Below are 24,870 nucleotides of genomic sequence, written 5' to 3' on the forward strand. Positions count from 1 at the left end.
ATCTGAGGAAGGGAAATAATAATTATGCCTATCTCACAGGATTGTTAAGTGGATTAAATGACGAAATTTAAGTACTCACTAATATGTCCTGCATGTGGACGGACCTTTATCAATTCTGTATTATATCTCATTTTCATTATTCTCACTGCTTATAATAAATTTTAACATCTAGTAAGAAGTTACATCACAATTTTCTCGTACAAAATTTCCTGGTATTTTCACATATTTATTATTCCAAATAAATTTTAGAATTACAGAACTAGGACTTCCCTGGTGGCGCAATGGTTAAGAATCTGCCTGCCAATGAAGGGGACACGGGTTCGAGCCCTGGTCCAGGAAGATCCCACGTGCCACGGAGCAACTAAGCTCGTGCGTCACAACTACTGAGCCCACGTACCACAACTACTGAAGCCTGCACACCTAGAGCCTGTGCTCCACAACAAGAGAAGCCACCGCAGTGAGAAGCCTGCGCACCACAACAAAGAGTAGCCCCCGCTCACTGCAACTAGAGAAAGCCCGCGCACAGCAATCAAGACCCAATGCAGCCATAAATAAATAAATTTATTTTTAAAAAAAAGGATTACAGAACTACTTAAAAGCTCTGTAAATAAGAGATACTTTTTTTTTTGGTGGGGGGGAGGTACGCGGGCCTCTAACTGTTGCGGCCTCTCCCGTTGCGGAGCACAGGCTCGGGACATGCAGGCTCAGCAGCCATGGCCCACGGGTCCAGCCGCTCCACGGCATGTGGGATCCTCCCGGACCAGGGCCACCAGGGAAGCCCCTAAAAGATACATTTTTATACTTGGTCAAATTAATTCTATTTTAAAATTTTCTCTTTTTTTTGGCCGTGCTGTGCAGCATGTGGGATCTTCGTTCCCCCACCAGGCTACCAGGGATCGAACTCAGGCCCCCTGCAGTGGAAGTGTGGAGCCCTAACCACTGGACATCCAGGGAATTCCCTTACCTATGCTTTTAAAAAAGACTTAAAAAATTTTTTTATTTTCTCAATTTTTTCATAAGTTGTAATGGATATAAACATGGCAGTGTGAAAAGGTATAAATCAACTTACCAGTAACTCAGGACTGCCTTGTGAAATAAAAGAACGAGACTGATTTTTGGGGACAATGGCCTTTATTAGTGGAATACCATCACTAATTCCCTATAAAATAAAGGACAGAGGTTTAGTGGCTGGTTCTACTATCTTTATTAGGTAAAAATTATTGAAAACTTCTATTTCTTTAAAGATAAACCCTGAGATATAGCCTTGTACTCTATCAAAACATATCATCACTTAATTTTAAGTATAGGAAAGGAATTATATACCATATTTGAATGGCAGACTTGAAAGTTCTGAAACCCATCACCTCTTGTATTCCACTATGCTGCTATTAAACAAGGATGTAGATTTCAAGGAGTGTCAACCATTTAAAACAGCCAGTGATTTAAAAACCTTTCCTTTTCCCATGCTGTACTGACATGAATATAAAGTAGAAAATACAGACCATATAAGAAAACATTTCTCAAATAAGTGAAATGGGAAAACTAGTTATATTTTATGGAATTTTCCTTTTGGGTTTAACTTTCAAAAAATAGATCTATTCCATTACCTGAGGCCCTTCCTGAAAGCTACAACAAAGGACCAGAAAATAAAGACAGTCCTCAGAAAACATCCACCATTATCTTATTACAGTGTGAAAGAGAAAAACGATTTGAAGTAAGTTTTCTGATGTGACAAGAGTTTATAAATTACACCTAACATTTATTAGATAAATTATAACCTAACATTAGAGGGTACATACGATGTGCCAGGTGCTTTTCTAAGAGCCTTATATGAACTAAATAATGATGTATAACCACATGAAGTTAATGCATATCTTTCCTCTTCATACTGTGAATTAATCAAGAGAAGACAATTGACATTGAAACAGCATAAATGGAAATGGTATCTGAAGAAAACCATTTAATAAGCCCTTTGCTTTCACTGCTACGTCAATTTTCTTCACCATTTTAATACCTAGGAAGAGAACTAAAAGAGGCCTTCTCTTTTCATATGAATGAGTGGGAAACACCTTCTTGTATGATGATGAAAAGGGATTAACCATTATTGGTACCCAAGGATATCTATTGTGTTCTTAATCCTGCTCCAGACACTGGCCCTGAGGAAAGCTACCCTGTGACTTGGGGTGGGTGCAGAGAGGGGCAAATGCCATTGCATCTGCAGACAGAACTCAGAATGTATTGTACTATAAAAAACAATGCCACAAATGATTAGATATGATGAAAATACTTTTATCAGCATTACATAATATCTTATTACATGTCCATCATTTTAGGGGTCAAATAGGGTTTTGTGGGTTGCCCTAGGTGTAGCCAAAAGTTAACATAGCAGGACTGAGACTGCTCACCTTAGAAAGGCTGCTTGCAAGGTTGGCCATTGCCTGGCATCAGGGAACTTGGCAGGCAAAAACATCCTTACACTGATATAAAACTTGTCTTCAATAATACACGTGGCTCACTATGCCTAGACTATTTGTGCAAACAATCGTCTGAATACAGGCTTTTCTTTTGGGAGTCTAGAATTTTGGAATGTGCTAGGCAGAGCTGAGTCTCTAATGAGCTTCCTTGGGAGACAAAATCATGTTGTCACATTTCATTACTGGAAGAATTAAGCACCTTCAAATGATATGTAGGTACAAAGTCCAAAATATTTACGATCTGGCCCTTTAAGAAAACATTTACCACCGTTTGCTGTATGGCATGAGAGTTATTCCTTGTTCTATGCACATCTCCAATCTATTCTTAGTAACTTTTTATCATTTTGTATTCTTCCAAAAGAGTTAATATTATCTGTCCTAACCAAATTTATAGGTATTAATGCATTTCATATTCACATTCTGAACTATTCAAAGAACAGCTGACCCTTGAACAACTCAGGGGTTTGGGACACCAACCCTCCATGCATTATTATATAATTTATAGTCAGCCCTCTGTATCTGCGCTTCTTCCTTATCTGCAGTTCTGCACCCAAAATTCAACCAATCCCAGATTATGTAGTACTGTAGTATTTACTATTGAAAAAAAATCCATGTATAAGTGGACCCACACTGTTCAAACCTGTGTTGTTCAAGAATCAACTGTAATTCAATATGTATATTTAAACATGTGAATTTGAAGGTACTCTTTCAAGAAGAGCATTAACTATCTATCTTGCTCCACTTGACTATTCCTTCTGACATCATCAATTAACAATCTGACTCATGGGCCATATTTTATATGTGAGTAGACACTGTAATTAAAAGTTATTTTAGACTTCCTCTATATATCATCTCAACTGACACAAAAAGCAATTTAAGTCAAATTATTCTTCCTCTTTATGTTTCCTTCGGGAGAACGTGAGGTTGGAAGAAAGAAAGCCAAAACAAACATTACAGCAGCAAACAAAAGCTTTCAACAAGGTTGTTTTAAAAAATCTAAGAACATATTACTGAAGTATTATTTACCATTTTGGATTAAGTATTAAAATCCACCCTCTCCATTAAAGAACAAAAGGAACAATGAAGTGTACAGAAATCACAGAGAAAATCCTTTGATATTATCAAGTTGGATATTACCTCTATAAAAAATGACTTGAGTTCAGGGAGGTATTGAAATAAGTTAAAGGTTGAAGTGTCTGTTTTGGTTTGCTTCTGCACTGCTTCCTCTGCTGATAATCTAGAAGGGTGTGGTTCCTTCAAAAAAAAATTAAGAAAAAAATAATTCCATAATTACATTAAAACATCTCTCACTATATTCCTTCATATATACCAGACTCTAGCTATGATGGATTACATACCATGCACTATTGACAACTCCTGGCTTTTGCTCAATTTCCTTGGCAGAGTTCGGGCCCTCTTCATTCCTAGAGAAACCCTACGTCTACTTTAAAGTTTTTCATACTGATCTCTCCCTTCAATCTCTAAGGCAGAATTAACTATTCTATTATTTTTCTCAGCACACTACATTATTTAGTATTTTATTTAGTACTTATTTCTTTCTATGTTGTATTACATATAGTTGGTTATGGTCTTTCCCAACTAGACAATAGGTACCTTAAAGTCAGAAAATAAGTCATATTCATTTTTGGATTTTCAACACATAGAAAAGTATCATAAATATGGTACATGCTTATGTGTATGTTTGGTAAAATTAAATACATTATTCAAAAGTAAAAATTTATAATATGGGTGAATCTTTAATTCCTGAAATAAGATTTGAATGTCAATATTCTCAGAATCAAATTATAGATATTACTGCATTGCTTTTCAAATAAGTTATTATTATTCCTTACCTTTAATGTCAGAAACAAAAGATATTATCACCTTTTTAAATGAGAAGAAAATTACAAGTCAAATTAATATTCCAATGCCACAGTTAAAATGCAGAATAGAAATCTAGCTAAAGAGGATTCTATCTCCATTGCAAAATATTAGATTATGGGAAACAGATTTGACAGCTCTAATTCAATATTTATCTCTGAATTATCCATGTGAGTATTATTCACTTTATTTGAAATCAAAAGCTGATTTTTATGTCATTTTTTTATCTTAAAAACTAATTAGCACTGCCCTTGTAAAAAAAAAAAAAAAAAAGTAAAGCTGCTGCAAAAATATTATAGAATCTATTTCAAAGTCCAATGAAGTGTTGTGTTTTATTCTGTTACTTTTGCCTTCTGACTATCAGCAGGTAAGGAATAAAGACTGATTTCAAATATGAGTATTCTGCAAAAATCAATGTTGGAGGATTCAAACTGTTGCTAAGGAATAGTAACAATTATAAATCTTGGTCTGATAACTGAATTAACAGAAGTTCATCTATAAGCCAGAGTTTAGATATACTGTTGCTGCTATAGCTGTGGAGATTTCAGTTCAACAAATACTTACTGCCCACAAACTATATGCAAGAAAGATACAAAAATGATTTTTAAAAAGTTGCCGCCTTTAACATATTATAATATAGTGAGGCAAATGAATAAATATACAACTAACTAAGGTGGAAGTGTCATAATTAGGATATAAATAACAGCCCATAAGAATGGAAAAATGATCTACAAGTTCAACAAGGGGGCTTACAGCTATTAATTCAGAGGAAACATGGCATGGAAGAAAGGATTTGGAGTTAGATGATCATGCATCCAAATTCTGTCCCAGTCACATTCTAGTTGTATAAAGTTGGAAAAAAGTATTTGACTTTTCTCAGGTGTTGTAGGCTAGGTATTAATTTCTATGAAATACGGCTTCATCATGTAAAAAGTAAGGATAATTGAATATTTACTGTGAAGTTAGGTATATCACTTAGCACAGTGCTTGCATAGGAAAGTATCAACTTAATAAATGGTATATTATTATGTATTCCTTATTTCCAAATTCATATACTAACAAAGATCAAGACGTCTTTGCAAGCTAATATTGGATTAACTTCTATGAATCCAAAGCTGTATGCAATCAGGAAGACAATAATTTAACTTCAGATACTAGGATGGGAAAAGAAATACAGTAATATCTATACTTCGATTTTATATATTCTGCAATTTGATTTTTAGGACTGGGTTTGGGCTCTGGATGATAAGAACACTTTGGGGGCAGATGTCAGCTACTAAAAGTCTTATACATGCAATGAGTCCCAGTATTAGAACAGCTTTAATGGTATAACCTAACTGGTACTCAGTTAGAGCTACTTCTCCATTTAATAAAGGAGGGAGGAAGGCTCACCTGACAGGGGCCTTCAACCTCACCTTTTCCTTTCCCAGAAACAACAAAATAAATGTGATTGGCTTTCTGAGTAAATATAAATCCTTTGTGACTTAAGACGAATTGACTGAATATGTGGATTTTGACTGCAATATTTTGACATTCAAAATAGGAACAATCATGGGCTTCCCTGGTGGCGCAGTGGTTGAGAATCTGTCTGTCAATGCAGGGGACACGGGTTCAAGCCCTGGTCTGGGAAGATCCCACATGCTGCGGAGCAACTAGGCCCGTGAGCAACAACTACTGAGCCTGCATGTCTGGAGCCTGTGCCCCGCAACAAGAGGCCACAACAGTGAAAGGCCCGCGCACCGCGATGAAGAGTGGCCGTCGCTTGCCGCAACTAGAGAAAGCCCTCGCACAGAAATGGAAGACCCAACACAGCCAAAAATAAATAAATTAATATATTAATTTAAAAAAATAGGAACAATCATTTAAATCTATTTATTTTTAAAGTGACAGTATAATTTTTTCCAAATTCTAGATAATTCTGAAATTAGGTTTTAAATCATTAAAAACCTTGAAAATTATTGGTAGTACTATTCCTTAGAAATTAAATTCTGGACTTTGGTAATCAATAACTTTTATGCTTTACCTTTAACAGTTGACAAGGTGTTTGCCCAAAACTGTTAATCATCCCTTCTAAGGCTTTTCTTTCCTTCTCATCTGTTAAGGCATCCAGATCCACAGCTCCTAAAACCAAGAGAAGTAGTCAATTCACTATAGAGCGAAAACAAATCAGCAAGCCACACAACTGTTTAACATATCAGAGACTGATTAGTATATTTTCAACAAAATATTATTCCATTCATCAATTTATAAAACTACTGTAAAGAGATAACTTTTAAAAAATCAGTAAAGCTTCAGATATTAAATATGTACAAAAATAAATTCCACCCACTGTTTAGAACTAAAATATTTTAAACAAAAGTTAACTGGTAGTCTATAAAAGTTTCTCTTATAAAAATGCACACTATACTCATAGTACACCTGATTGCTTTCTTCACGATAGTTAAGCTGAAACAAGTATAATAACCACACAAAATTACTGCTATAAATTAGTTTATCTAACAAAAGTTGGGCAAGGTGATATTCTGGCTAACTGATTATACCAGCCATACTTAATCCCTATTGTTACATAGCTAGTAATTGACCAAACTAGGTAAAGTCTGATTTCAAAGACTATGCTCCTAACCACCATGCTATACTACCTTCCTACAAAACTGTTATCAAATGAATACAGCAAGGTAAAAACATGCTTGTCTATTTACCAAAAGTCATGTGGGTTCTGCTCAAATTCATAAAACTTCACACTATTTATAATCTTTAGAACTATTAGCTCTATGGAAGGATTAGGAAAGAACTCCTTCTTAAGCCTTTCAATGCCTTCAGAAAATGTTCTTGATCCAGAGCTAAACATTAGAATACTGTCATCTTCTTATCATTGGAAGAATTTGTTATTTTAATTTTAAAAACTCTTATTTAATGTCTGCTAACAATTTAATACAGAATACTCAGACCCAACTGAATAGGATACATATGGCCAGAGATCAAAATCTTTTATGCCATCAATAATTGACATTTTAACTACTATTTTTTTAAAAAGCAGCAGCCTTTCAAATAGAAAAGATAACTAAAATTATTTTTAAATGTAGTCTTTCTTGTGTTAAATAGTTATGCCAAAAATACCATGTATAAACACATATTAAATAATATTTTTTATTAACAAAAGAGAAAAAGTATAGGCTTATACCTTCATAACTACAGTAATAGAAAACATTGAGTGCCTCCACTGCAGCTGGCCCCCTCTGTTTATAGCCAAAAATCAGATCTATCCATTCATGAAGATGAGCAGAAACATATTCAGACTCCTAGAAAAAAAAACAAATTTAGCAATTAATATAGAGATACCTTCCAACTACAACGTAATGATAGGTCCTTTAAAAAAATAAGAGCATTTTAAGCATTTCCACACACAAATCTTATCACTGTAAATAAAATTATCTCAAAATCATGTTAAACATTGATCCAATTTGACTATATTCTATCTAGTAAAATGTAGACATATTTATTAATATTTACTACATATACATCTCCTAACTAATGGGTGAAGAAAATAACAAATATCCTTATAGTCCAAATAAGAACAACTAAAAAATTAATGATAGCTGTGGAATACATCTTTGTTGTGAAAATTCCACTGAAATAGTCCAGAAATTCAATTCAAGGAAACAAGGAAACCGCACTGGGGTGGACTGAAGATAGCTGAAAAATCACTCCCTCCACACACCCCCACACCGCCAACTAAGAGGTGAACTTGGTGGCAGGCAGAAGCTTAAAGAACCAGGAGCCTGTTAGTGAGGAGTTGAAAGACCCTAAGAAAATTGTTATTGGAGACAGGAGAAAAGGGAACTCATGTTTTCGTTACATGAAAGATAGAAAGGGTACCTAATGAACTCTTGGATCTGGGGACAGAGATTTCCAGGCAGAATGTTTTTAAATGCTAATTGGCTTCTTTTAGCTGCCTGTGATTATGTGTGGGAGGAGCAAGGATGAGTTTTAAAAATGAACTGTTTGGGTTTTAAGCATAATTTTAAAAGTATATAAAGGAGCTGGGTCTTGCTGGGCACAAAAATTATTTCTCATTTCCAGGATCACTAGAAAGCAAAGACTCTCAAAGTGAGAAATGGTCTAAGTTAATGCTTAAATCAGAATGTTTCCAGTAAAATATGGCCTTGGGCAAAAGTTTAGATCAGGAGTGTGGCTAAAAAACAATCTGCTGAGATCTCAAAGATTTTAGGTTGTGTGTCACAGACCCACCTAACTAGACAATAGAGCATCTTAACCTTAAGAACATTTTCCCATTGTAGCCTTCCACTCAGCCCAAAGGAGTTAATGAACTATCTCGTAAAGTAATGTGGAATGGTTTTTGCCCAACAGAGTTGATGCATAAGAAACCCATAACATTTTAAAAGAAACTGCATTAATTCAAGCTGAAAAAGTTAAAAACTGTTCAAAAAATAAAAGAGACTTTGGCTTCCAGCTTATCATGGTTAGGAAAGAGGCTTGCAAAGATACTCTTGCAAACAATGTTTTTTTGTTTTAGTTTTTATGATAAAGAATGGCTCAGAATGAAAAGCCAAGAGCCTAAGGGTAGAACAAAAAGATCCATGGAGAACCAATATCAGGGAATAGCACTGGGCCCTAGTAAAGTAACTGAGAACATGTCCCTGCTGGAATATAAACAAGAGGCTAGGTGCCTCTGTTTTCTCGCTTCCTTTTGAATGTTAGTGTCTATTATAGTTTTCCTGTCCTTGTTACACCACTGTTACATGGGGGGCAGATAACTTGTCTCCTTACTTCAGTCTTCAGATACAAGAGGAGACACTGGAGTAGTTTCATCCACACATGGATTTGATTTAGATGACTAGTAAGATTCTGGACTTCAGGCCTCATGCCTTTATGCAAGGATCAGCAAACTACTGTTTGTGGGCCAAACCTTACTAGCAGCCAGATTTGTAGATGAGCAGAACACAGCCATACCCCCATTTTCTTTTGCACTACAATGGCAGAATTTCAACACAGACTAACTTTACAGCTAATGAAAATATTTACTAGCTGGTCCTTTACAGAAAAAGTCTGCAGAACCCTGCCTTAATGAGCTGAGACCGTGGGAAGGTCTTGAGAGGAAGTATGTACATTTTGCATGTAGAAGGAATGTAAATACTTTGTGGCCAGAGGGCAGCCTGTGAATGGTGGATTAAAGATAGCTGCAAATTCTTTCTCACTCCAACCATTAAGAGATGGAGTTTACTTTCTTTCCTCTGGAATCTGCACTCATCCTGTTACTATTTAACCATGACAAGAAGGCAGAAGTGATACTGTGACAGTTCACAGCCTTAGGCCTCAAGAAAGCCTAGAAGCTTCCACTTTTGCATTCCTGGGGGGCCTTGAGCTGCCAGGTAAGAAGTCTGGCTAATCAGTTAGAGAGACCACATGAAGAGGAGATATCCTGAGACTACAGGGAGAGGGAGAAAAGTCAGCATCCCAGTGTCTCAAGGCAGCCTCCAGAGGACTCCAACCTTAGCTGCCATATGACTGCAAGGGGATGAGAACCTTAAGCAAGATCAGAAGAACTGCCCAGTTGAGGCAAGTCAACTCACATAAGCGTGAGAAATAATAAAATGGCTATAGTTTTAAGCCACTAAGTTTTGGGATAGTTTGTTACACGGCAATACGTAACTGAAACACAAACTTCTAACCTCTTATTAATGAGGAGTATGTCTTCCTAAAATCCTGGACCCCTACTTACTGTCATAGATAACACAGAAGGAAGCATCTGAGAAGTTCCTGCCTAGTTAAAAAATAACAGATTATTTTTCAGAGTTGTTTTATTTTTTCCCAATTCCTTATTCATGCATGGGGTTATTGCTTACAAATGTTAAAATGTAATCCTGAATTTTGTAAACTTGACTAACTATGTACTAATGACAAGGAATGTTTCCAAGTACCGGCCTATTTAGTTTCAGAATCTGTAACATTTCAGTTTAGATAGAAAGCTAAGTAGGCTCTTGTGGGGGAAAAAAGCATTATCTGCAAGATAATAACACAATAGCAACATTAAACTAACTCTCACTAGTCCTTCAATTCCAAAATGGAAATTTAGCTAAAAAACTAGTAAAATTTTTAAGTGGCATTTAGGATTTATTTCGCTGTCTAATTAAAAACTTACTGGAATCCTTCAGAGGAAAAAAATATATACTTATTCTTGTTAGATTTGAAACAAATGTGGGAACTGTGAAAATCAAACTATGACCAAAATAGGTTCACATACAATAGGTAGGTATCTCATAGAAGTGAAAAAAAATTTTTTTGCATACATCCATGGGACTGTATAGTCTCACTATATCAGAAGATCCATAACCTCAAAATAAATTACTATATTATACTTTCTAAAACAGCACATATAATAGATTACAAATTAATCCAGGAAAATAATAGATATACTTTATTTCATCATCCTCTGGAAAACACATAGATCTTTATCTTATTGATTGTCTAATAACTAAACACAAAAATCTTACCAGAGCTTTCCTATGTTTATAGATGAAATCTTCAGCTGACTTAGCCCACTTGGGGAGAATGACATCATTTACTAGTTCTCTGGAAACTTGCAGACGACCCAAGTTAAATTCTAAGACATGTAAAAGATAAACGTATCAAATCATTTTAGATTTAAATAAATCAAGTAAAACAAATAAAAGGGTACATTACTTAGCAAAACTGAATGCTCTTCTTCTTTTATTAAGAGTAAAAGGTGCGAATCAAGTTCCTTTCCCTTTTTTTAAAATTTTTATTTTATATTGGAATATAGTTGATCAACAATGCCCTGTTAGCTTCACATGCACAGCAAAGCAACTCAGCCATACATATACATGTATCTATTCTTTTTCAAATTCTTTTCCCATTAAGGTTATTAGAGTATTGAGCAGAGTTCCCTGTGCTATATATACAGCAGGTCCTTGTTGGCTATGTATTTTAAATATAGCCCTGTGTACATGTCAAATGCAAACTCCCAATCTATCCCTCCCCCCCATCAAGTGCCCTTCTTGATATAAACTTATTGAACAGGTAAAAATAATTCTTATTTATTGGAATGCATTTTATCAGTTGATTAAAAAGGTAAATGAAAATAAGATAGTTTAAAATTAGTTATTAGAAGATAAATCAGATAATCGTTTATTTTTTGCTGAAAAAAGTGGAGGAAATTATAATTATGACCAAAACCCTTAACCTGAACAAAAATGCAACAGTAAGCATTCTTCTTACATTAAAAATAATTAACATAGTCCTTCTAATGGTTAATTTACAAAATAGAGCTCCTTAGAGCTTCTTGGTGTAACTTACAACTTAAAATGACTTGTTTGTGTTATGGAAAAACAATATATTTATATACCACTATTTTAAGTAGATACTGACATAATAAAGATTTGCTCATTCTAGTTAGAACACAGTACTTTTGACAAAATTGTCCCAAAGATGAGATTTTCTTATTCATACAGTGCGGAAAGTGAAAAGTGTTAACACAAAAGACCTTCATTAAAGATGCTGCCTAAAAATATCAGTGTGTCCTTAAAGCTGAAGACAGGTTCAAGTGTCACAGAATGATAGGATGCACAGGGTGTGTGGCCTTAACCGAACTATTGTATAGCAGATATTGTTGGCCACCTGATAGCCATTCCTCCTTATCTGATAGAAGAACCTTGCTTTAATTCAAGTGTCCATCCTGTCTTATATTTCATGCTTCTTGTAGGTGACTGGCATAGGGGTTGGTATATGACCCAGCTCTGGACAGTGAAGGAAGATTATGAGAAAGGGTTTCTCAAATTTAAGAAAGGACAGGGCTTCCCTGGTGGCGCAGTGGTTGAGAGTCCGCCTGCTGATGCAGGAGACACGGGTTCGTGCCCAGGTTGGGGTGATCCCATATGCTGCAGAGCAGCTGGGCTCGTGAGTCAAGGCTGCTGAGCTTGCGCGTCCAGAGCCTGCGCTCCGCAACGGCAGAGGCCACAACAGTGAAAGGCCCGCATACCGCAAAGAAAAAAAAAAAGAAAGGACACATATCTTGGGTCACAAATATAGCCTTGGTAAATTTAAGAAAACTGAAATCAGATCAAGTATCTTTTCTGACCACAACGCTAAGAGACTAGATATCAATTACAGGAAAAGATCTGTAAAATATACAAACACATGGAGGCTAAACAATACACTACTTAATAACAAAATGATCACAGAAGAAATCAAAGAGGAAATCAAAAAATACCTAGAAACAAAAGACAACAGAGACATGACGACCCAAAACCTATGGGATGCAGCAAAAGCAGTTCTAAGAGGGAAGTTTATAGCTATACAAGCCTACCTTAAGAAACAGGAAACATCTCAAATAAACAACCTAACCTTGCACCTAAAGCAATCAGAGAAAGAAGAACAAAAAAACCCCAAAGTCAGCAGAAGGAAACAAATCATAAAGATCAGATCAGAAATAAATGAAAAAGAAATGAAGGAAACGATAGCAAAGATCAATAAAACTAAAAGCTGGTTCTTTGAGAAAATAAACAAAATTGATAAACCATTAGCCAGACTCATCAAGAAAAAAAGGGAGAAGACTCAAATCAATAGAATTAGAAATGAAAAAGGAGAAGTAACAACTGACATTGCAGAAATACAAAGGATCATGAGAGATTACTACAAGCAACTCTATGCCAATAAAATGGACAACCTGGAAGAAATGGACAAATTCTTAGAAATGCACAACCTGCCGAGACAGAACCAGGAAGAAACAGAACATATGAACAGACCAATCACAAGCACTGAAACTGAAACTGTGATTAAAAATCTTCCAACAGGGGCTTCCCTGGTGGTGCAGTGGTTGAGAGTCAGCCTGCTGATGCAGGGGACAGGGGTTCGTGCCCCGGTCCGGGAAGATCCCACATGCCGTGGAGCGGCTAGGCCCATGAGCCATGGCCGCTGAGCCTGCGTGTCCGGAGCCTGGCTCCACAACGGGAGAGGCCACGACAGTGAGAGGCCTGCGTACCGCAAAAAAAAAAAAAAAAAAAATCTTCCAACAAACAAAAGCCCAGGACCCGATGGCTTCACAGGTGAATTCTATCAAACATTTACAGAAGAGCTAACACCTATACTTCTCAAACTCTTCCAAAACATAGCACAGGGAGGAACACTCCCAAACTCATTCTACGAGGCCACCATCACCCTGATACCAAAACCAGACAAAGATGTCACAAAGAAAGAAAACTACAGGTGAATATCACTGATGACCATAGATGCAAAAATCCTCAACAAAATACTAGCAAATAGATTTCAACAGCACATTAAAAGGATCATAAACCATGATCAAGTGGCGTTTATTCCAGGAATGCAAGGATTCTTCAATATACGCAAATCAATCAATGTGATATACCATATTAACAAACTGAAGGAGAAAAATCATATGATCATCTCAATAGGTGCAGAGAAAGCTTTCGACAAAATTCCACACGCATTTATGATAAAAACCCTGCAGAAAGCAGGCACAGCGGGAACTTCCCTCAACATAATAAAGGCCATATATGACAAACCCACAGCCAACATCGTCCTCAATGGTGAAAAACTGAAACCATTCCCACTAAGATCAGGAAAAAGACAAGGTTGCCCACTCTCACCACTCTTATTCAACATAGTTTTGGAAGTTTTAGCCACAGCAACCAGAGAAGAAAAGGAAATAAAAGGAATCCAAATTGGAAAAGAAGTAGTAAAGCTGTCACTGTTTGCAGATGACATGATACTATACACAGAGAATCCTAAAGATGCTACCAGAAAACTACTAGAGCTAATCAATAAATTTGGTAAAGCAGCAGGATGCAAAATTAATGCACAGCAATCTCTGGCATTCTTATACACTAGTGATGAAAAATCTGAAAGTGAAATTAAGAAAACACTCCCATTTACCATTGCAACAAAAAGAATAAAATATCTAGGAATAAACCTACCTAAGGAGACAAAAGACCTATATGTAAAAAAATACAAAACACTGATGAAAGAAATTAAAGATGATACAAATAGATGGAGAGATATACCATGTTCTTGGATTGGAAGAATCAACATTGTGAAAATGACTATACTACCCAAAGCAATCTACAGATTCAATGCAATCCCTATCAAACTACCAATGGCATTTTTCACAGAACTAGAACAAAAAATTCCACAACTTGTATGGAAACACAAAAGACCCCGAATAGCCAAAGCAATCTTGAGAACGAAAAATGGAGCTGGAGGATTCAGGCTCCCTGACTTCAGACTATACTACAAAGCTACAGTAATCAAGACAGGATGGTACTGGCACAAAAACAGAAATACAGGTCAATGGAACAGGATAGAGAGCCCAGAGATAAACCCATGCACATATGGTCACCTTATATTTGATAAAGGAGGCAAGAATATATGGTGGAGAAAAGACAGCCTCTTCAATAAGTGTTGCTGGGAAAACTGGACAGCTACACATAAAAGTATGAAATTAGAACACTCCCTAACACCATACACAAAAATAAACTCAAAATGGATTAAAGACCTAAATGTAAGGCCAGACACCATCAGACTCTTAGTGGAAAACATAGGTGGAACACTCTGACATAAATCACAGCAAGATCCTTTTTGACCCACCTCCTAGAGAAATGGAAATAAAAACAAAAATAAACAAATTGGACCTAATGAAACTTCAAAGTTTTTGCACAGCAAAGGAAACCATAAACAAAACGAAAAGACAGCCCTCAGAATGGGAGAAAATATTTGCAAATGAAGCAACTGACACAGGATTCATCACCAAAATTTACAAGCAGCTCATGCAGCTCAATAACAAAAAAACAAACAACCCAATCCAAAAATGGGCAGAAGACCTAAATAGACATTTCTCCAAAGAAGATATACAGATTGCCAACAAACACATGAAAGAATGCTCAACATCATTAATCATTAGAGAAATGCAAATCAAAACTACAATGAGATATCATGTCACACCAGTCAGAATGGCCATCATCAAAAAAATCTAGAAACAATAAATGCTGGAGAGGATGTGGAGAAAAGGGAACACTCTTGCACTGCTGGTGGGAATGTAAATTGATACAGCCACTATGGAGAACAGTATGGAGGTTCCTTAAAAAACTAAAAATAGAACTACCATAGGACCCAGCAATCCCACTACTAGGCACATACCCTGAGAAAACCATAATTCAAAAAGGGTATGTACCAAAATGTTCATTGCAGCTCTATTTACAATAATAGCCAGGACATGGAAGCAACCTAAGTGTCCATCAACAGATGAATGGATAAAGAAGATGTGGCACATATATACAATGGACTATTACTCAGCCATAAAAAGAAACGAAACTGAGTTATTTGTAGTGAGGTGGATGGACCTAGAGTCTGTCATACAGAATGAAGTAAGTCAGAAAGAGAAAAACAAATACCGTATGCTAACACATATATATGGAATCTAAGAAGAAAAAAAAAAAGGTCATGAAGAACCTAGGGGTAAGACGGGAATAAAGACACAGACCTACTAGAGCATGGACTTGAGGATATGGGGAGGGGAAGGGTAAGTTGGGACAAAGTGAGAGAGTGGCATGGACATATATACACTACCAAACGTAAAATAGATAGCTAGTGGGAAGTAGGCACATAGCACACAGAGATCAGCTAGGTGGTTTGTGACCACCTAGAGGGGTGGGATGGGAATGGTGGGAGGGAGGGAGACGCAAGAGGGAAGAGATATGGGAACATATGTATATGTATAACTGATTCACTTTGTTATAAAGCAGAAACTAACACACCATTGTAAAGCAATTATACTCCAATAAAGATGTTAAAAAAAAAAGGACACAAAGAATTAAAAGTCCCACTTCTTTCTAAGACACTGTTGTATCTGCCTATGATGCCTAGAATTGCTTTAGTTATTTGTAATCATGACAGTAACTAGCCAAGAACAAAGCCAAAACACCCAGACCAGCAGAGTAAAAATACAGAAAGAACATGGCTTTGATGATGTTGTTAAGTTACCATATCTCAGGACTTTTATTATGGAAAGTACTAAAATTTTCTTGCTTGCACAATTTTGAGTTGGTTTTATTCATATTTGTTGTCATTCTAACATACTTTGCTTTGTCCTACCCAGCTCATTTCAAATAAAGAGGCAATGTATAATTAGAAATGGAGGCCACCAGGACAGTAGTACAAGACAGCAACTAGCTGTGGTGAATGTGAGTAATTGTCAAGCTAGGCAAACCTTAAATTCTGTATCCAAATTTAATCTGCTTATTCCTGCTATCCCAGATACCCTGCTTTAGAAGACTCGAATCCTCTGGCTGACTTAGAGTCTAGGATCACACTTAGTCAACAGTTGCATCTGATTTTCTGAAGGTGACCACTTCTAACTGCCTTACTCTGAGAATTAGATGCCTTGCCTCCAACAACCTGCCCCAGAGTGAACAATTGAAGGTCATGAAGTCCTGGATATGCTTTCACCAGCAGGACAAACAATTCTACCGAGAAAGCAAAGGGTCAAACATTAACATTACGTGCTGAGGGAGGAAAAAGAAGTTGTAACAGCCCTTTGACACTGGAATTTCCCTAAAGAACACCAGTAGTAAGAACCTTGCCAATTTCCTTATTTGTACTTAAAATAAATCTAAACTACCTCATAGAAAAAGTATTTGGACATTTTTAAAGACCATATTTCACTCTATGATTCTTTTCTTCAAAAACATAATATGGTTTTTCAAATATTGTGGTAACTTATACCCAGTCATTTTTTTCAACTTGCCTCCTGTCTTCTGCTGTAAAAGTAGTCAGCAAATTTCTACAAAGTGTCAAAGAGTAAATATTTTTGGCTTTGTGAGCCCTATGGTTTCTGTTGCAGTTACTCAAATCTGCCATTATACTGTGAAAGCAGCCACAGTTTATGTAAATGAATTGGCTAGTTGTATTCCAATAAAACTTTATTTATAAACGTATGGGTCTGCCCACAGATTTGGCCCATGAACCTATAGTTTGCTGACCCCTGGTATAAATCTTCATCTTATCTAACTCAAACACTTTTAACGCATGGAGGTTTATGGCTGAAATAGCATTTAGCCATTTTTTGCTTCTCTAGTAAACACTGATAACTGAAAACTCTGATAAATTCTCTTACCAATTCAAATTTGACTCATTTATCTTATTCACTGTAGCACTTCTATCCGTAGAAGATAAGACTAGTACCTGAACATCATTTAAGCCTTGTCACTGAATAATACACAGACAGAATGAACCTTAAATAATCTAGAGGTCATCACAAAAATGTCCTAAAAGATATTTTTCAGGATTCTCCATTGGGACCTGTTTAGTCCAATTTTTAATCTCCTATTTCTTACGATTTTGATTTTCCAAAAATTCTGGGAAATAGAAGAATTCAGGAATAAGTTCCTTCACATCATATGGATTGTCCATGAGGGCCTGCCAGGTAGCAGGGATGGAATGGAATTGTCGATCTGCGCAGTCAAACCTGCATGTGGAGATTGAAAGAGACCAGTGAATACTGAATGAGAGCAACAACAGGCTAAAACAAACCTTTAATCTTCCTTCAGGTTTCCTCATGATTAGTTTCTCTTTATTTAACCTTTCTCTTTAATGTCTAAAAACACAAGTTGCTCTCCTTATGACAATCTTTCTTATTTTGTTGCCAGGAACTGAATACTATAATTTTAATCACTAGTATCATCTTAGTTAAAATAGATGAAAATGGCATAACTTTTAATCAGTAAAATTTATTACAGAAAGTGAATAAATATTATTTGGATTTTTTTAAATTACAGAGTTTAAATATCACTCTAAGTATTATAGTATTGACATACATAGTTAACTGATCTATGGAAATGCTGCTGATTTAATCCTTGATACCTAAGTATCTTTACAAACTCTTTTGGTAAAAACCAGAGGGTGAGTTAGGGAAATAGTTCTGTAGCTAAAGCTTTTATACTTTACTTGCATATACTATTATCTTATTTTAACTTTATTTTCAAGTTCCATCCTGGGCCTATGGTAGTTGAAAGAAGCTCACGTGGTCATGCTGCAATTCTATTGTTTTGGCTAATCACAAACAGCATAAATCCCTTCTGTTTCATCTCCTTTGATAGTATTTTCCTGAATTTATTCCATAAATGATGACTTCTAAGTGACAGTTAATGACTAATATGACTCTTTATGCCTAGCAACCTTGTTTTGAAGCAGAGCTGAACTTAGCAGAACTCTAAATTTAATTATAGTCAATGATTGTGTCATCAATAAAGTCTAATAATGGTATATTCAAATTGAAGGAGACGTACAGTTTTAATGGAAGAAATCTTTTTGTTTGGGAGGGGGAGAACAGCTTTACTGATACATAATTAACATACATATAATTCGCTCTAAGTGAACAATTCAACGGCCTTCAGTATATGCAGAGCTGTGCAGCCATCACCACAACCAATTTTAGAACATTTTCATCACTCCAAAATGAAACCCTGCGTCTAATAGCAGTCACTCTCCCTCCACCCCTGAGCAACTACTAATCTACTTTCTGTCTCTATGGATTTGTCTATTTTAGACATTTTATGTAAATCATACAATATATGGCATTTTGTGTCTGGCTTATTTTATTCAGTGTACTGCTTTCAAGGTTCATCTATGTTGTAGCATATATCAATCTTTCATTCCCTTTATTAACTCATGCCAGATAATATTTTATTGCATGGGTATACCACATTTTATTTATTCCTTTACCAGTTGATAGGTATTTTTGTTGTTTCCATATTTTGGCTATTATAAATAATGCTGCTAAGTACATTTGTGTACAAGTGTTTGCATGAACATATGTATTCAGTTATCTTGGGTATATACGTCGGAGTAGAATTGCTGGGTAATATGTAATTCTATCTTTAACCTTTTGAAGTACTGCCAGACTGTTTTCCACAGAGTCTGCATCATTTTACATTCCCACTGCCAGTACATAATTATTCCAATTTCTCAACATACTCATCAACAGTAGGTATTATCTGTCTTTTTTATTATAGCCATCCTCATGCAGGTAAAGAGGTATCTCAATTTGGTTTTGATTTGAATTTCCCTGATGACTAATGATGTTAATCATGTGTTTATTGGGAATTTGTAATCTTCTTTGGAGAAATGTCCATTTAGACCCTTTGTCCAGTTTTTAACTGGGTCATTTGTCTTTTTATTATTGCACTGCAAGAATTATTTATATATTCTAGATACAAGTCCCTTAACAGATCTATAATTTGCAAATATTTTCTCCTACTGAATTGGTTGTCTTTTTTACTTTCTTGATGATGTCCCTTGAAGCACAAACAGAATCTATTTTTGAAGCTTTTTAAAAAATCATTTATTCATAAAATCACTAAAAGCTGAAAAGACCCAGTTATACTTTACTGGAAGGAAAATTACCTGCATTCATGACAAATATAACATTTGGAGATGTGTAGTGATCAAAGCCTCTCCTTGATAGCCAAGGCTTGGTGTACTAAAGACAGGAATAAGGAACCCAGGCTAATTTTGAGAGATAAAATTTACATGGAAAGAGTAGAACAGGCAATGTTTACATAGTTTTTCATTGGGTAGAAAAGGCAAAATGATAATGGTAAAGAATAAGGCAACATGAAGACTAAATGGGAGTTAGTAGAGAGCTTCCTGGAGGATACATTGGGGAATGGAGGATTCTTGGAAAAGTTTCTTTCTTTAGGATCATTAAGAAAATGTGAAAGTTAGGTAAGTTATAACACTGACAGGTGATACGATAATACAATGGCATCACAGATCTGTTTGAGCTGCTACTAATAATGTAAGGGCCCTTATTTCTCCCTATTTTTATTCCTATTGATTAATAAATATTTTTAGGAGGACTACATGGGCATTGGTTAGGTTTGAATCTCTGGGATACATCTTGGATCAAGGTCTAAATCAGTTCTAACTCTAAATCTCTGGTAGATTCCTAAACCCAGTTGAAAATCACAAAAGTACACTGGATAGCAGTAAAAAGGAATTCACCTTAAAAGTCATTTGTGTAAGTCAGTTTGAGTGACCTGTTCTCAAACAAGTTTGGCTGCTTTTATCTAGGGAGCTAGTATATGAATCGAAATCTAACAGAGGAGAAAAAAAGATAAGGCCCTGCTATAACAGTACAAAGAGTTTTCAACACTATCATACAGTCTTAAGAAAATAGCTTATTTACCCAAAACATACCTTCCACTCTGAAGTTGGATGTGGAGGGTGGTGAATGGTTCTGTACGAATAAGATAGTGTATAACCCCAGCAGAATTTGAATAGTGAGTACCATAATGAAATTTATCAATAGTTCCCATAGGATCCTCAAAGTTTTCATATCTAAAAAAAGAAACTAAAGTTTTATAACCACAATAGTAAAATTAACTTAGAAAGACATATGTTTGTATTGTATGGCTGAAAACACAGTTTTTAAGAAAGTATGTATTTGTGGGCTTCCCTGGTGGTGCAGTGGTTGAGAGTCCGCCTGCCGATAGAGGGGACATGGGTTCATGCCCTGGTCTGGGAAGATTGCACATGCCGCAGAGCGGCTAGGCCCGTGAGCCATGGTCGCTGAGCCTGCGTGTCCGGAGCCTGTGCTCCGCAATGGTAGAGGCCACAACAGTGAGAGGCCCGCGTACCGCAAAAAAAAAAAGAAAGAAACTATGTATTTGTATCATCACGTCATGTTAATAAATGAAAAAAAAATTTATTATTTTTTTCTGAGCAATAAAATAGCACTAATATTGGATTTTTGAACACTTGTATTATGCAATAATATTCACTATAGATAAATTAGAAACCAGAGAGAAACTACCAAAAATGAAGAAATTTAAAATCAATTACAATTGCACTTACCAGAGATAATTAACATTAATATTTTGATGAATATGTGTCAATCCTGAATTATGAATTAATATATATTTTAATATAAAAATATATTTTAATATAAAACCACTATACATTATATATTGTTCACAACTTATTTTTTCATCTAACAATTTTCTGTTAATATCTTACAAAATATGTATAATTGATTCACTTTGCTGTACAGCAGCAACTAACACAACATTGTAAATCAACCACACGACAATAAAAAGTTTTAAAAATCTTACGAAACGACTGAATAGTCTTTTTTTTTTTTTTTTTGCAGTTCGCGGGCCTCTCACTGTTGCGGCCCCTCCCGTTGCGGAGCACAGGCTCCGGACGCGCAGGGCCAGCGGCCATGGCTCACGGGCCCAGCCGCTCCGCGGCATGTGGGATCCTTCCAGACCGGGGCATGAACCCGTGTCCCCTGCATCGGCAGGTGGACTCCCAACCACTGCGCCACCAGGGAAGCCCTGAATAGTCTATTTTTAACAGGTACACGGTATTTATAAAAATTAGATGTACGAATATACAACAATTTAACTATTTACTTATAGATATTTAGGTTATTTCTATCTTTCTGCTTATTGTAAAAGCATGTGATAATTAGACATCCTTTTGTGGCCAAGATAATGGAAAAAATATAGAAGGTCAGTCAAGAATTGTAAAAATGAATGTCTAATGATCTAAAGGTAAAAGAAGGAGATGTGTATAGCACGGGGAACTCTACTCAATATTCTGTGATAACCTATATGAGTAAAGAATCTGAAAAAGAATGAACGTATGTATATGTATAACTGAATCACTTTGCTGTATACCTGAAACTAATACATTGTAAATCAACTATACTCTAATAAAATTTTTTTAAAAAAGGAAAAAAAAAGGAGATGGTGGAATAGAAGGTCTAAATCAGATTATCAGCAAAGGATATATATAATAATTCTGCAAGAACTATCACTGATCCTGTAATTGTTTTGAATGGTGACATCTGAGTTCGTGGATATAGTATCTAAATAAGAATGAACAGTTTTTTGGAAGCAATAAACATTGAAATTTTTAAACCAAAATACTAATCAGTTCATCAAGCTAAGGTAAATTTCCTTTTACACAGAAGTCATTAATATTCAGGAGAATAAAGAAAGTTTTCGGGTCAAAGTCATTTGTACCTATGCAAAAAAATAAACTATTGAAATTTAAATTGTATCTTTGATTATCTATAAAATAAGTTAATTTATATGATCAGTATTTCCTGTGGAACAATGTTAACAGTGTGACTAATGGCAGTAGGGTAATATATACACAGCAAAATTCCATTTAGTACAACAAATATTAAACACTGCAAAAAGTCCTGGGGAAGATCTGCAAACAAAAAGGGGGGGGAAAAATAATGTACCATCAACCCTCAAATAAATCTACAACTAAGTTTGTTTGCAGAATTGCTCTTTGTCTTTATTACTAGAAGTCATAACTGACAAGTCATCCACAAGTTCACACGGAGAAAAAGGAAAATTAAAATTAGATTATTTTTTACTGTCAGCAGCTGGCTTTGGATAAAAAAAAAAGTACGAGACATTTACAGGGTGGCTCAAAAATATATAGAACTATAAATATTTCCCTTCCTTATTCAAATATCACTTTCTAAATTTTCACACATTTCACTGTTCTTTATTCACATTATTGGTGAACAACAGGTTAGTATTATTAATTTTATATCCACCAAAATATTATATTAGATGGAATGTGAAATCTGTAGGTTATTAAGTCTAAAATACCTGGGGAGAAAAATTTCAAGAACCTATTACCATTTAGCACATACTTATTACAAGGTAAAAGAAATTCTAAACAATATAAATTTAACTTTGGTAATGAAGGGAAATACACAGACTATAGTTAAGATATTTGAAGGACAACTGATATATTTTCAAGAAAACTTAGTGAAGGAATTACCAGACTCTGATTATCAAAAGTAGTTGTGCATTTAAAAAAAGTAACACTTGGTTGGCCATAGCAGAAATCAATACAAATTCAAACAAGCTATGGGCATCTTTCAAAAGGGATGAAAAGCACTTACTTTTCTCGCATGGCTTTGGCATTTTTATCATTAACTACCCCAATTGGTTTGGATAGATCTCGAAATACAGATGGGTTATTAAGATCCAACTCGTCTGAAGTATAATCTTGTAAAATCCAGGGGAACTAAAAGAGCCACAATTTACAATTTAGACATTCCTTCCTAGAGAGGCTACCATCTCCATATCTAATATAAATGTTTATCTAAGACAAAAAGGGATAGTCTTTATTTTTTCCCTGTTGCAAATGTTTATTCATCTTTAGTTCAATAACCAGAAGCATTATTTCCTGTAATTCCACTGGAATATTTTCAATGAAGTGAAAGAAAAAGGGTTTTTATTTTTAAAATACTCTTCATATTTACATACTTCTTGAAAATAGCACGGTAGAAATATACAGAAAGGCAAAATCAGTTTTTATGTCTTTTTAAAAATAAAAACTAGATATCATCCACATATATTTTGTGTATTAGAAAACAGAAAGGTAATTCCATATTTACAAGATTTATATAAAACTCACCACAGGATACTGCGCAAGGTCATTATAGGTTCGTCCTGCCATTGTATTTAATTGAATGAGGTAGTCAAAATTTGATATCTCTCTGTTTACCCATTTCTAGACAGCACAAAAAAAGAAAAAATCAAAATTAATCTGTATCTCTTAGAAATCAGTAACTATTACTGACAGTACTAAAATAATCATCTGTTCCCATTATCTCTATCATCTTTTTGATAAAGGAATGAAGCTTTAAAAAATATTTAACAGGGAGGTAAAATCAATATGCTTCTCCTAAATTCACTTCCTCTTAAAAATTGGTCTCTAGAAAAGGAAAACTCCTACACTACAATCTAAAACGTTTTCTATAAGAATTAAGTCTTTTCTTCAGTTAAAAAATATTTTGTTTGAATACCTTAAAACTTTTTAATTCTAGGACTGCCCAAATTTGAAAGTTTTGTCATAAGTTGAAATTTTCATAAGTGTAAATATTAAAAATCAGTATCTCAATGTACTAAATGATCTACAAATTTTAAATAAACATTATATTAACTATATTCAGAAAACTACTTTTATAGAGCAAAGGTAAATGGGATTTTGCTATAACAGATAATAAAAATTTTCTAAAGGAAGACATAAACATTTTTTTTAATCACCTTACTGTACTTAGACTACTAATTACTCTACACAGTGTAGGCATGCTCAAGCATTTTGCTGACAGATTAATACACCCCTTTAAGTTTACTGTGTGCCTTAAGCAAAGGACATACTTATGGGAAATAGTGAGAAATTAATCTATGTATACAGATTTTATAGAAAGCCCAATTTTAACTGTACTTGAGTGCCAAACTGAGGAAACAGTACTTTAATGAATAAAGTTTATTCCACAGAAAGCAGGAAATATACTCTATTAAATAAAGTTTATTCCATAAACAATAGGAAACAATTGCTTATGGCTTTTGAACAAGAGCAACATTTAAAGATTAACACATATGTAGGAGGAAGGAGAGAGCCAGGAGACAAGAGAACCTAATTG

At 35.1% G+C, this 24,870-nt stretch overlaps 1 protein-coding gene across 1 annotated transcript in view; it reads right to left on the reverse strand.

Annotated features, from left to right (window-relative positions):
• Positions 1–24,870, reverse strand: part of NBEAL1 (neurobeachin like 1) — a 188,425-nt gene that overhangs the window by 21,088 nt on the left and 142,467 nt on the right. Inside the window, exons 40-48 of the mRNA XM_032637277.1 lie at positions 23,859–23,954; positions 23,341–23,465; positions 20,604–20,744; positions 17,741–17,871; positions 10,868–10,977; positions 7,537–7,654; positions 6,379–6,476; positions 3,612–3,728; positions 1,070–1,159 (exon numbers count right to left, since the gene is read on the reverse strand). Of these exons, the coding sequence (XP_032493168.1) occupies positions 1,070–1,159; positions 3,612–3,728; positions 6,379–6,476; positions 7,537–7,654; positions 10,868–10,977; positions 17,741–17,871; positions 20,604–20,744; positions 23,341–23,465; positions 23,859–23,954 (1,026 nt within the window). The remainder of the gene's footprint in view (positions 1–1,069; positions 1,160–3,611; positions 3,729–6,378; positions 6,477–7,536; positions 7,655–10,867; positions 10,978–17,740; positions 17,872–20,603; positions 20,745–23,340; positions 23,466–23,858; positions 23,955–24,870) is intronic.

This window comes from Phocoena sinus, chromosome 7 (genome assembly GCF_008692025.1).
Source record: "Phocoena sinus isolate mPhoSin1 chromosome 7, mPhoSin1.pri, whole genome shotgun sequence".
Lineage (NCBI taxonomy): Eukaryota > Metazoa > Chordata > Mammalia > Artiodactyla > Phocoenidae > Phocoena > Phocoena sinus.